At 48.7% G+C, this 12937-nt stretch overlaps 1 protein-coding gene across 3 annotated transcripts in view; it reads right to left on the bottom strand.

Moving 5' to 3' along the window:
• SDK2 (sidekick cell adhesion molecule 2) overlaps window positions 1-12937 on the bottom strand; it is a 274805-nt gene that overhangs the window by 76837 nt on the left and 185031 nt on the right. For all 3 annotated transcript variants that reach the window (XM_069544046.1, XM_069544048.1, XM_069544049.1), the window contains 3 exons: window positions 1663-1839; window positions 1246-1382; window positions 577-724 (listed from right to left, as the gene is read on the bottom strand). In XM_069544046.1, coding sequence (XP_069400147.1) covers window positions 577-724; window positions 1246-1382; window positions 1663-1839 — 462 coding nt within the window. The remainder of the gene's footprint in view (window positions 1-576; window positions 725-1245; window positions 1383-1662; window positions 1840-12937) is intronic.

The following is a 12937-nucleotide window of genomic DNA, read 5'->3' as shown; positions in this document are numbered from 1 at the left end:
TGGGATTGGGGGTCACTGTCACTCTGACTGGATGTCTCCTTTCTCATTAGAGGACGCTGCTTGCCCTACCGGGATCTAGGTGGGTAGATATGTGCCTCCTACATATAAGTAGGTATTAGAGTGGATGAGCTATGTTGCTGTTCAACTGTCGTCATTTAAAAAAAAAAGGCTTGTTGAAGGCTTCATGGGGTCTGAGCCATGCAAAGCATTGCACACGGAGGTCCAAGGGGATCCTTGGTGATTCTGGAACTTTACGTACACTTGGTGACAGAGATGTGGAGCAGAATGGGGTGACTGTTGGAACTTGCGTGCCTCACAGAGAGACGCACAGCTCAACCGGATTAGTGCTTATCCCTTGTCAGGCGCTGCTCACAGCCCTTCACTCGTAACGCCTGATTTTTTTCTGCCTCCCTGTGAGACTGGCGTCAGTACGGTTACCCCCATCCGTCCGAGAGGAGCCACCAGGACGCGCCTGGGCAGCCGGGGGCCCCCCGCCACGGTGGTTTTGGCAGCAGATGGCCCCGCCCGGCCCCCACCCTCCACTGGAGCCCCCGATGCCCACCCTGCGCCCCTCACCTCTCCGTGTCCTTGCTGAACTGTCCCTTCCCCACGTCGTTGACAGCGCAAAGACGGAACTGGTAGGACCGTGCGGGGACCAAGCCCTTGACGGTCACTGAGGTAGTTTCAGGGTCCACGCTGGCCAGGAGCACCGTCCAGGGGGCATCTGCCGGGACAGAGGGTGGAGGCAGAGGTGGGCATCTTTGGGGGGCATGCTTCCTCCTGCTCCCACTCCCTGCAGCGCTCCAGCCTCATACTTAATGCCTCTCGCCCAGCTTGGTCCAGTAGAGACTGGCCATGTCACTTTCCTGGGTCCTCTTAGCCCGCGTGTCCCAGGCGTGGAGGGTACTGACTGAGGCCGGAGCCGGGCTCACCAGAACTGAGATGCACTTGGCCTTCCTATCCTATTTCCCCCTCAAATTGATGAGCAAGCTGTATTTAAAACACCCTTCAAGTGATGCCTGCTAATTTGGGAGCTCACAGCTTGGGGGTGGAGGATAAGGAGAAATAAGAAGAAAACTAATGACCGGCGTCTGGGAGACTTCTGGGCGCTGGGCTCCGGGGCCAGCCAGTGCCTCACCCTGCTCCCTCATCACAGGACGCAAGGGAGGCGGACGCCGCGGCTCCGCACTGGGGAGCGGGCCGCCCTGCCTGCGGTGGGTGCGGGGTGCGGGCGCGGAACCTTACTGTTCTCGGACATCTCCAGGACGTAGCGGATCAGCGGGCTGTTGCCGTCGAAGGGCTTGGCCCACGTCAGGTTGATGGCCCTCCTCTCCGAGGTACTGAGGGTCGCCACAGGGTGCTCGGGGGCATGAGGCAGCTGCCTGGAGGAGACAGGCGCGGTGGGCCCCCCGGGAGGTCTCGAGTCAGGGGGCGCCAGGACTCGGTCTGAGCCCCCGTGACGTCTAGCACTCAGCCCCCGGCCGAGCCTTCCGCCCTCTATCCAGAGGCCGCGTGCCGGCTTTGGAGCCCAACCGGCCAAAGCCGTAACCCAGGCTCCCCGCCCTAGACGGCGGCCTCCCCGAGCTGGGAAAGGCCCGGTCAGGCCTCCCCGGCCCCTCGCTCCTGCGCCTCCGCGTCCCGAGGCGGGCAGGCCGCCCTCACCTCACGCGCAGGTGGGCGCTGCGGGAGTCGTTGCCGCCGGCCGAGAGCACCCGGCAGGTGTAGGTGCCGATGTCCCCGGACCAGGTCTGCGAGATGCGCAGGGAGCCGCTGCCGTCCAGGCGGACGCGGGGGTTGCCCTCCGTGCTCAGCACGACGCCGTCTTTCTCCCACACGTGCCTGAGAGGGGGAAGAGCTGCTCAGGAAAGAGAGGCAGGCGAGGTGGGGTGGGGGCTGCCGGGGGTGGGCTCAGCCCCGGGCAGGTCTGGAGCAGGGAGCTCCAGAGGCGGGCCCCAGGCCAGGGCGGGGCTGGGGGTGGGCACCGACCGTCACGCCTGCGGCGGGGGTCTGGGGGAGCGGCTTGGGCCAGGAGCGGACCCACATCGACTCAGCATCCAGTGTTCACACCTTCAGTTCAGGTCCAGGTCCCAGCCTGGTTGCTTCTGACCCGAAGCCACCACCAAGCCTCCCAGAGTGGGTACAAGCTATTCTCCCAAAGAGGTTAAAAGATTAGGGCTGGAAAAAGGATGAACGCGTCCGCCTAGACTACATTTGGGGATTAGTTTTATGAAGAGAACCATCACATCAATGCGTCACTGTGACAAATTGACCTCAGTGTCCAAAAAAAAAAAAATCACTTTAGCTTTGGTCAGTCAGTACAAAGGGGGACTTGAGAAATTACACTCACGCCCGCGCCTGACAATGAGAAATGCCTGCTCTGGGTTTGTTCTGGAGGAGACACTATAATTGTCAGCAACACACACCGGGTGCCAGCTTCTGGGAGGACGCAGGGCGGCTGCCCCCCAGGGAAGGTGGATCAGGGCAACCAGGGCAGGGGCTGGGCTGGGGCACTTTGCAAATAAGCCATCAATGACTCAGTGTGGGGGCGGGGACTGTCTATACAGCCCTAGAACTCTCTGGGTTTAGGGAGGCTGAGATGGCTAGACAGAATGAGCCTGTACTATTTTTAACTTAGTTAAAAAAAAAAAAGTCAGAAAAGTAGCAACCACAGATGAGAAAAGAGTAGGAAAAAAGGAGAGAAAATTCAACAGATATCCCCCGTTGTTGTTCAGTCGCTGAGTCGTGTCCGACTCTTTGTGGCTCCATGGACTGCAGCATGCCAGGCTTCCCTGTCCATCACCAACTCCCAGAGGTTGCTCAAACTCATGTCCATTGAGTCGGTGATGCCATCCAACTATCTCATCTTCCGTTGTCCCCTTCTCCTCCCACCTTCAATCTTTCCCAGCATCAGGGTCTTTTCCAAGGAGTCGGCTCTTCGCATCAGATGGTCAAAGTATTGGAGCTTCAGCTTCAGCAACAGTCCTTCCGATGGATATTCAGGGCTGGCATTTGAGGGTAAACCTTCCAGACGCCTCTCTCCTGGCCCCTGGGCAGTTACTACAGTGCTTCTGTGTTCTGGGCTTGAATGTTCCCTGGCCACGTACTGTTGCTGTGGTGCTGGGGATGTCTATCAAATGCGGTGTGCCTCACCTTTCTCACTTGTCATATGACAGAAGAAACACCATCCACCCCATAGGGTTGCTGTAAGGACTGTGTGAGTTAATATAAAATATTGGAGTAGCGCTGGAAACATGGTGATTGGTAGAAGTTATAATATATGTTTCAGTTCAGTTCAGTGGCTCAGTCATGTCCGACTCTTTGTGACCCCATGAATTGCAGCACGCCAGGCCTCCCTGTCCATCACCATCTCCCGGAGTTCACTCAGACTCATGTCTAGCTAGTCAGTGATGCCATCCAGCCATCTCATCCTCTGTCGTCCCCTTCTCCTTCTGCCCCCAATCCCTCCCAGCATCAGAGTCTTTTCCAATGAGTCAACTCTTCGCATGAGGTGGCCAAAGTACTGGAGTTTCAGCTTTAGCATCATTCCTTCCAAAGAAATCCCAGAGCTGATCTTCAGAATGGACTGGTTGGATCTCCTTGCAGTCCAAGGGACTCTCAAGAGTCTTCTCCAACACCACAGTTCAAAAGCATCAATTCTTCGGCACTCAGCTTTCTTCACAGTCCAACTCTCACATTCATACATGATCACTGGAAAAACTATAGCCTTGACTAGACGGACCTTTGATGGCAAAGTAATGTCTCTGCTTTTCAATATGCTGTCTAGGTTGGTCATAACTTTTCTTCCAAGGAGTAAGTATCTTTTAATTTCATGGCTGCAGTCACCATCTGCAGTGATTTTAGAGCCCCCCAAAATAAAGTCTGACACTGTTTCCACATCTATTTCCCATGAAGTGATGGGACCAGATGCCATGATCTTCGTTTTCTGAATGTTGAGCTTTAAGTCAACTTTTTCATTCTCCTCTGTCACTTTCCTCAAGAGGCTTTTTAGTTCCTCTTCACTTTCTGCCATGAGAGTGGTGTCATCTGCATATCTGAGGTTATTGATATTTCTCCTGGCAATCTTGATACCAGCTTGTGTTTCTTCCAGTCCAGCGTTTCTCATGATGTACTCTGCATAGATGTTAAATAAGCAGGGTGACAATACACAGCCTTGACGTACTCCTTTTCCTATTTGGAACCAATCTGTTGTTCCATGTCCAGTTCTAACTGTTGCTTCCTGACCTGCATATAGGTTTCTCAAGAGGCAGGTCAGGTGGTCTGGTATTCCCATCTCTTTCAGAATTTCCCACAGTTTATTGTGATCCACACAGTCAAAGGCTTTGGCATAGTCAATAAAGCAGAAATAGATGTATTCCTGGAACTCTCTTGCTTTTTCCATGATCCAGGGGATGTTGGTAATTTAATCTCTGGTTCCTCTGCCTTTTCTAAAACCAGCTTGAACATCTGGAAGTTCACGGTTCATGTATTGCTGAAGCCTGGCTTGGAGAATTTTGAGCATTACTTTACTAGCTTGTGAGATGAGTGCAATTGTGCGGTAGTTTGAGCATTCTTTTGCATTGCCTTTCTTTGGGATTAGAATGAAAACTGACCTTTTCCAGTCCTGTGGCCACTGCTGAGTTTTCCAAATTTACTGGCATATTGAGTGCAGCACTTTCACAGCATCATCTTTCAGGATTTGAAATAGCTCAACTGGAATTCCATCACCTCCCCTAGCTTTGTTCGTAGTGATGATTTCTAAGGCCCACTTGACTTCACATTCCAGGATGTTTGGCTCTAGATGAGTCATCACACCATCGTGATTAGCTGGGTCATGAAGATCTTTTTTGTACAGTTCTTCTGTGTATTCTTGCCACCTCTTCTTAATATCTTCTGCTTCTGTTAGGTCTAGACCATTTCTGTCCTTTATCGAGCCCATCTTTGCATGAAATTTTCCCTTGGTATCTCTAATTTTCTTGAAGAGATCTCTAGTCTTTCCCATTCTGTTCTTTTCCTCTATTTCTTTGCATTGATCGCTGAAGAAGGCTTTCTTATCTCTTCTTGCTATTCTTTGGAACTCTGCATTCAGATGCTTATATCTTTCCTTTTCTCCTTTGCTTTTTGCCTCTCTTCTTTTCACAGGTATTTGTAAGGCCTCCCCAGACAGCCATTTTGCTTTTTTGCATTTCTTTTCCATGGGGATGGTCTTGATCCCTGTCTCCTGTACAGTGTCACGAACCTCATTCCATAGTTCATCAGGCACTCTATCTATCAGATCTAGGCCCTTAAATCTATTTCTCACTTCCACTGTATAATCATAAGGGATTTGATTTAGGTCATACCTGAATGGTCTAGTGGTTTTCCCTACTTTCTTCAATTTGAGTCTGAATTTGGTAACAAGGAGTTCATGATCTGAGCCACAGTCAGCTCCTGGTCTTGTTTTTGCTGACTGTATGGAGCTTCTCCATCTTTGGCTGCAAAGAATATAATCAATCTGATTTTGCTGTTGACCATCTGGTGATGTCCATGTGTACAGTCTTCTCTAGTGTTGTTGGAAGAGGGTGTTTGCTATGACCAGTGCATTTTCTTGGCAAAACTCTATTAGTCTTTGCCCGGCTTCATTCCGCATTCCAAGGCCAAATTTGCCTGTTACTCCAGGTATTTCTTGACTTCCTACTTTTGCATTCCAGTCCCCTATAATGAAAAGGACATCTTCTTTGGGTGTTAGTTCTAAAAGGTCTGGTAGGTCTTCATAGAACCATTTAACTTCAGCTTCTTCAGCATTACTGGCTGGGGCATAGACTTGGATTACCGTGATATTGAATGGTTTGCCTTAGAGAGATCATTCTGTCGTTTTTGAGATTGCATCCAAGTACTGGATTTCAGACTCTTTTGTTGACCATGATGGCTACTCCATTTCTTCTAAGGGATTCCTGCCCACAGTAGTAGATGTAATGGTCATCTGAGTTAAATTCACCCATTCCAGTCCATTTTAGTTCGCTGATTCCTAGAATGTCGACATTGACCCTTGCCATCTTGTTTGACCACTTCCAATTCGCCTTGATTCATGGACCTGACATTCCAGGTTCCTATGCAATATTGCTCTTTACAGCATCGGACTTTGCTTCTATCACCAGTCACATCCACAACTGGGTATTGTTTTTGCTTTGGCTCCATCCCTTCATTCTTTCTGGAGTTATTTCTCCACTGATCTCCAGTAGCATATTGGGCACCTACGGACCTGGGGAGTTCCTCTTTCGGTATCCTATCATTTTGCCTTTTCATACTGTTCATGGGGTTCTCAAGGCAAGAATCCTGAAGTGGCTTGCCATTCCCTTCTCCAGTGGACCACATTCTGTCAGACCTCTCCGCCATGACCCTCCCGTCTTGGGTGGCCCCACGGGCACGGCTTGGCTTCCTTGAGCTAGACAAGGCTGTGGTCCTAGTGTGATGAGATTGGCTAGTTTTCTGTGAGTGTGGTTTCAGTGTGTCTGCCCTCCGAGGGCAGATGATATATGGTTACTGATACAGTATATTTTGAGTATAAATAATACCTGGTTGCTGGTGTAGAGCACAGGGAGCCAAGCTGGTGCTCTGTGGTGACCTCGAGGGGTGGGACTAGGGTGGGTGAGCAGGCATTCCAAGAGGGGTGGGATATATGTAGACGTATGGCTGATTCACTTTGTTGCACAGCAGAAGCCAATACAACATTGTAAAGCAATTATACTCCAATAATATAAAAAAACAATACCTAGCTATTCATCCATCCTGATTTTAAAGCTGCCGTTTCCACCCAAGACAATATCATAAATTCCATTTAATGTGACATTTCTTCACCATGGTTCACTTGGCTGCAGAGCACTTCAAATAATCATTCCTCTGTAATTGATCCTGTAATGATGGGCATCCAATTTACCTCCTTGTTTTCTTTTTTTTTTTTAATAAAATTTTTTTTGGCCACATCACACAGCCCGTGGGACCTTAGTCCCCAGCCAAGTATTGAACCTGGATTCTCTGCACTGGAGGCAGGGAGTCTCAGCCACAGGACAGTCAGAGAAGTCCGAAGCTCCTTGTTTTGTGATCTTACAGCTAATGCTGTGATGAACACCTCTATGGCAAAATATTTGCCACATTCTAAATCACTTCCTCGGGTATAAATTCTCAGCAGTAAATCACTGAGTTAAATGTTAAGGCTTTTTATACAAATTTTGCAAATCACCAAAAGTAATCACCGTCAGTTCATCTCTTTGACTAGAGAAGGATCATCCTCATGGGTACTGACAGGATAGGCAGAATTTTACTGAAGTGAATCTAGCTGCAGAGGGTAACGCCTGCTTATGAAACAACCTGTGGCAAGCAGACACACTCTGTCCAAGACACCAGGCATTAGGAAGCAGCCATCACTGCCTGCAGGTGCTTGTGCCAAAACAGCTGAGCCTGAATCTAAAGATCAGCTTGTTCTTTAGTTGCTAAGTCGCGTCCGACTCTTTACAACCCCCTGGACTGTAGCCCGCCAGGCTCCTCTGTCCATGGGATTTCCCAGGCAAGCACACTGGAGTGGGTTGCCATTTCCTAACTCCAAGGCATCTTCCCAGCCCAGGAATTGAACCCACATCTCCTGCACTGCAGGCAGATTCTTTACTGCTGAGCCACCAGAGAAGCCCCCATGATCAATTACTTACATCTAATCAGAAATACAAGGGATAGAAGAAGAAGTGAGCCACAGCATGAAAAAGCTGCTGGCCAAATCCAGATGTGGGCTATTCTACAGCAAGGATATTCTGCAAATTATGGCCCACTGCCTGTTAGTGTAAATAAAGTTTTATTGGCACACACACACAGATACACACCCATTTGTTTACAGATTGCTTATGACTGCTTTTGAACTGCAGACACAGACGTAAGAAGCTGTGACAAAGCCTATATGGCCCTCAAAGCTTAAAATATTTACTCTCTGGCTCTTTACAGAAAACATTTGAGGATGTTTCTCCTATAGAACCCGGTTTGTCCAACTTATTAAGTGCATGAAAACAAGACAAAAATGAAAACCAAAATAGAGACAAAAATAAAAAGACAGGGAGCCATGTAGAATAGAAGAGACACAGCAACTAAACGTAACGGGGGGATCCTGTTTAAACCGTGAGTGAAACTAACTCTGTGTACAAAGGCTTTCTGAGACACTCATGGTGGCTGAAACACGGGCTGGTGTCAGAAGAAGCCAAGGAATTGTTCACTGTCTCAGGTGTGAGAGCGGACGTGGCTGTTATGTTTAAAGAAAAGTCCTTTTTAGTAAGAAATGCACATAGACATATCTAAGGGTGAAACTGCATTTTTGAAATTTGCTTTTAAAAGAGCTTTGCACTTTAAAAAAAGCGTGGGGAACATTCACGAAACAAGATGGGCAAATGCGGATGATTGTTGAGGCTGAGAGGTAGTCCAGAAGGACTGAGGATGCAATTCTCTCTTCTCTGGGGTATGTTTTAAAACTTTCATAAGAGAATGTTAAAAAAAAAAGAACCCATCAGTCCTTTTAACTCAGGCGACATTTCCCCCCAAATAATCCATAAAGATATAGCTGGCTGTTGAGCAATTTTGATGAGTGGTTTTTAGCTTTAAGTAATATTAGATAGTCCTCAGGAAACAGAAGACGTGCAAAAATATTTAGTTATAAGGGCATTCAGAACGATATTTCCTAATATTAGCAGCAATTCAGAAATAATCAAATTACCCAGCGTTAGGGAATTGGTAAGATAAATTATGGGGCGTCCACACAGTGGAGGACGGAATAGTCATGTAATTGAGTTTACTCAAAAATATTTATTGACAGAACAAGAGGTTCGTAACAGGTTCTTCAGGGAAAAAGCAGAGAACACAGTGTTTTTAGTTTCTTCAAATGGCATTCAAATATTCCTGTCACTACAGGAAGGAGAATGAAAGTGAAGTCGCTCAGTCATGTCTGACTCTTTGTGACCCCACGAACTGCAGCCTCCCAGGCTCCTCTGTCCATGGGATTCTCCAGGCAAGAGTACTGGAGTGGGGTGCCATTGCCTTCTCCAATGCATGAAAGTGAAAAGTGAAAGTGAAGTCGCTCAGTCGTGTCTGACTCTTAGCGACCCCATGGACTGCAGCCCCCCAGGCTCTTCTGTCCCTGGGATTCTCCAGGCAAGAGTACTGGAGTGGGGGGCCATTGCCTTCTCCAGTGCATGAAAGTGAAAGGTGAAAGTGAAGTCGCTCAGTCGCGACCTCGTGGACTGCAGCCCCCCCAGGCTCCTCCGTCCATGGGATTTTCCAGGCAAGAGTACTGGAGTGGGGTGCCACTGCCTTCTCCCAGACACCTCAGGGACTTCTAAAATTACTGAAGTCTGGGGGCCCATCCCACCCCTAAGACTCCCCTCCCCTCACCTGGGCGATGGAAGGCAGACAAGGGCGGGAGATGTGGAAGTGGATTTGGTCACAGATTTTTGCCAATTTAGGGGGATGGAGGGACTGACTCTGCTCTCTCCTCCATCTAGAAAAGATTGTCCTAGATGGGTAAGTCCATCCTAATGCGAGGTCTCCTCCAGTAAACTGGAAGCACGATTTCTCATCTGTAGTTCACTGGGGGGCCTGGAATGTGGGCCTACAGCTATATTGCAAGGGGTCCCTGAATCTCTTTGTTCACAGGAATTGTCCAGAGTACAAATAAAATGTGCAAGCATTTCCCAAGTATTTGTAGATAGTTCAGTTCAGTTCAGTTGCTCAGTCGTGTCCGACTCTTTGTGACCCCATGAATCGCAGCATGCCAGGCCTCCCTGTCCATCACCAACTCCCGGAGTCCACCCAGGCCTACGTCCATTGAGTCCGTGATGCCATCCAGCCATCTCATCCTGGGTCGTCCCCTTCTCCTCCTGACCCCAAACTCTCCCAGCATCAGTCTTTTCCAATGAGTCAACTCTTCGCCTGAGGTGTCCAAAGTACTGGAGCTTCAGCTTTAGCATCATTCCTTCCAAAGAAATCCCAGGTTGATCTCCTTCAGAATGGACTGGTTGGATCTCCTTGCAGTCCAAGGGACTCTCAAGAGTCTTCTCCAGCACCACAGTTCAAATGCATCAATTCTTCGGCGCTCAGCCTTCTTCACAGTCCAACTCTCACATCCATACATGACCACAGGGAAAACCATAGCCTTGACTAGACAGACCTTAGTCGGCAAAGTAATGTCTCTGTTTTTGAATATACTATCTAGGTTGGTCATAACTTTTCTTCCAAGGAGTAAGCGTCTTTTAATTTCATGGCTGCAGTCACCATCTGCAGTGATTTTTGGAGCCCCCCAAAATAAGGTCTGACACTGTTTCTACTGTTTCCCCATCTATTTCCCATGAAGTGATGGGACCAGATGCCATGATCTTTGTTTTCTGAATGTTGAGCTTTAAGCCAACTTTTTCACTCTCCTCTTTCACTTTCATCAAGAGGCTTTTTAGTTCCTCTTCACTTTCTGCTATAAGGGTGGTGTCTTCTGCATATCTGAGGTTATTGATATTTCTCCTGGCAATCTTGATTCCAGCTTGTGTTTCTTTCAGTCCAGCGTTTCTCATGATGTACTCTGCATAGATGTTAAATAAGCAGGGTGACAATACACAGCCTTGACGTACTCCTTTTCCTATTTGGAACCAATCTGTTGTTCCATGTCCAGTTCTAACTGTTGCTTCCTGACCTGCATACAGATTTCTCCAGAGGCAGGTCAGGTGGTCTGGTATTCCCATCTCTTTCAGAATTTTCCACAGTTTATTGTGATCCACACAGTCAAAGGCTTTGGCATAGTCAATAAAGCAGAAGTAGATGTTTTTCTGGAACTCTCTTGCTTTTTCCATGATCCAGTGGATGTTGGCAATTTGATCTCTGGTTCCTCTGCCCTTTCTAAAACCAGCTTGAACATCAGGGAGTTCACGGTTCACGTATTGCTGAAGTCTGGCTTGGAGAATTTTGAGCATTACTTTACTAGCATGTGAGATGAGTGCAACTGTGCGGTAATTTGAGCATTCTTTTGCATTGCCTTTCTTTGGAATTGGAATGAAAACTGATCTTGTTTTTTCATTCCAATTCCAAAGAATTTGTAGATAATATTTTATTTATTAATAAAACACCAAAGTCTTCCTTAATTAACAGAGCTTTTTGTTACGATAAAAATTTTCAAGTGACGGATGCTAAGATGATAGTGACTATTTCTGTAAGTGTCTGAGACCCACAGCTGTGTTCTACGAGGGTAATGTGTGGGTTCTCTTGGAAGACATTTTTACAGTTGGTATATTAATGTTTAACAACACTCTGATAAACCCCAGGATAAGCAGGTTCTGGATTATTTGATGGCCACGTTCTAACCACACCTACGTGATTTCAGGGCTCACGTCCGTGTTTGTGTGGTACCACACGATGACTGTCCAAAGGGCCGATGTTCACTGTTTAATGAGGTGTTTCTTTAAGTGGGGCCTGAGTCAGAGCCTCTGAGAAGGGGTGTGGGGCTAAAAGTCTAGTCTCCTTGAATGTATGCTGGTGCAGCCACCCTGGAAACCAGTCGGGAGGTTCCCTATGAAACTAAAAATAGAGCTAGCACATGCGCCAGCAATTCCACTCCCGGGCGCATATCCAGACAAAACTCTGCTTCAAAAAGATGCCTGTGCCCCAGTGCTCACAGCAGCATTGTTTACACCAGCCAAGACACGGAAGCAACCTAAATGTCCATCAACAGGAATGGATGAGGAAGACGTAGTGCATATATCCAAGGGGACACCGCTCGGCCCCAAAAGAGAACTTAACGGTGCCATTCACAGCAACGTGGATGCGATTAGAGGTGGTCATACTAAGTGAAGTAAGTCAGAAAGACAAAGACAAATATCACACGATGTCACTTACGTGTGGAGTCTAAAACTTAACACGAAGGATCCTGGCTCTGAAACAGGCACAGACTCAGGCATAGAGGGGGTAGACTGGTTGCCAAGGAGGGGGGCGGTGGTTGGGGGAGGAATGGAGTGGGAGGCTGGGATTAGCAGATGTAAGCTTTTATACATAGAATGGATAAGCAACAAGTCCACTGTATAGCACAGAGAACTATATTCAAAATCCTGTAATAAACCATAACGGAAAAGAATATTTTTTTTAGAGAAGAATGCGTGTGTATGCGTAGAACTGAATCACTGCTGTGCACCAGAAGTTAACGCAACACTGTGAATCAACTGTACTTCAGTAAAAATAAAGGGAAATGAGGCAAATATAAATATCAAGAAATAAAGCCTAGTACCCTTGGCTTCCTGGGGTCCCACCTGGCACGGCCCCACGGCCATATGCCTAGTGGCCACCAGGTGGCGCCCCAGGACGCACTCGGGTCCCACGCGGCGCAGCCGAGACTCCAAGGGGCGTCCCTCACTGCCCGGCCGGCCAGCTTCCTGCCAGGGGCTTCAGCGGTGACGTTGCCCATAGAATAGAACAGCACGAGGGACTATTTATTTCTATGGAGGCAGTTACTTTTTTTTTTTTTTTAAAACACAGCATCCAAAGCTCAAGAGAGTCTGAAGGGGCTATTTTCTCCCAGTTCTGGCTTGGAAACCTTGCCCAGCACAGCCCAGGAAGTGTTCCTGTGCCCCGCCTGGCGGGTTCCCAGCTTGCAGGCCTGTCTTGGCTGCTCCCTGCGCTCCCAGGCCTCCCCAGGGGCTTTCCTGGTTGCACCCGGCTCCCTCCAGGCTTGCGAGGTCTGGGCTCCCATGGAGGACGGCAGGGGCAGCCCCTGTCTGGGCCCTGGGCCCCTCACGAGCATCTCACTGGGGGTCACCCCAGGGCCCTCCACTGCCCCAGGCATGTCAGGACCCCCACGCCTCTTCACCAGACCCGTCTGCTATCCACAGGTGGGGAGAGGGTCTAAGATCTGTGGGCGAATGCTAGCAGTGGGGTCCCACGCATCTCAGAGCTTCCG

This window comes from Ovis canadensis, chromosome 11 (assembly GCF_042477335.2).
Source record: "Ovis canadensis isolate MfBH-ARS-UI-01 breed Bighorn chromosome 11, ARS-UI_OviCan_v2, whole genome shotgun sequence".
Taxonomy (NCBI): domain Eukaryota; kingdom Metazoa; phylum Chordata; class Mammalia; order Artiodactyla; family Bovidae; genus Ovis; species Ovis canadensis.
This window is presented reverse-complemented; position numbering and strand designations above follow the sequence as displayed.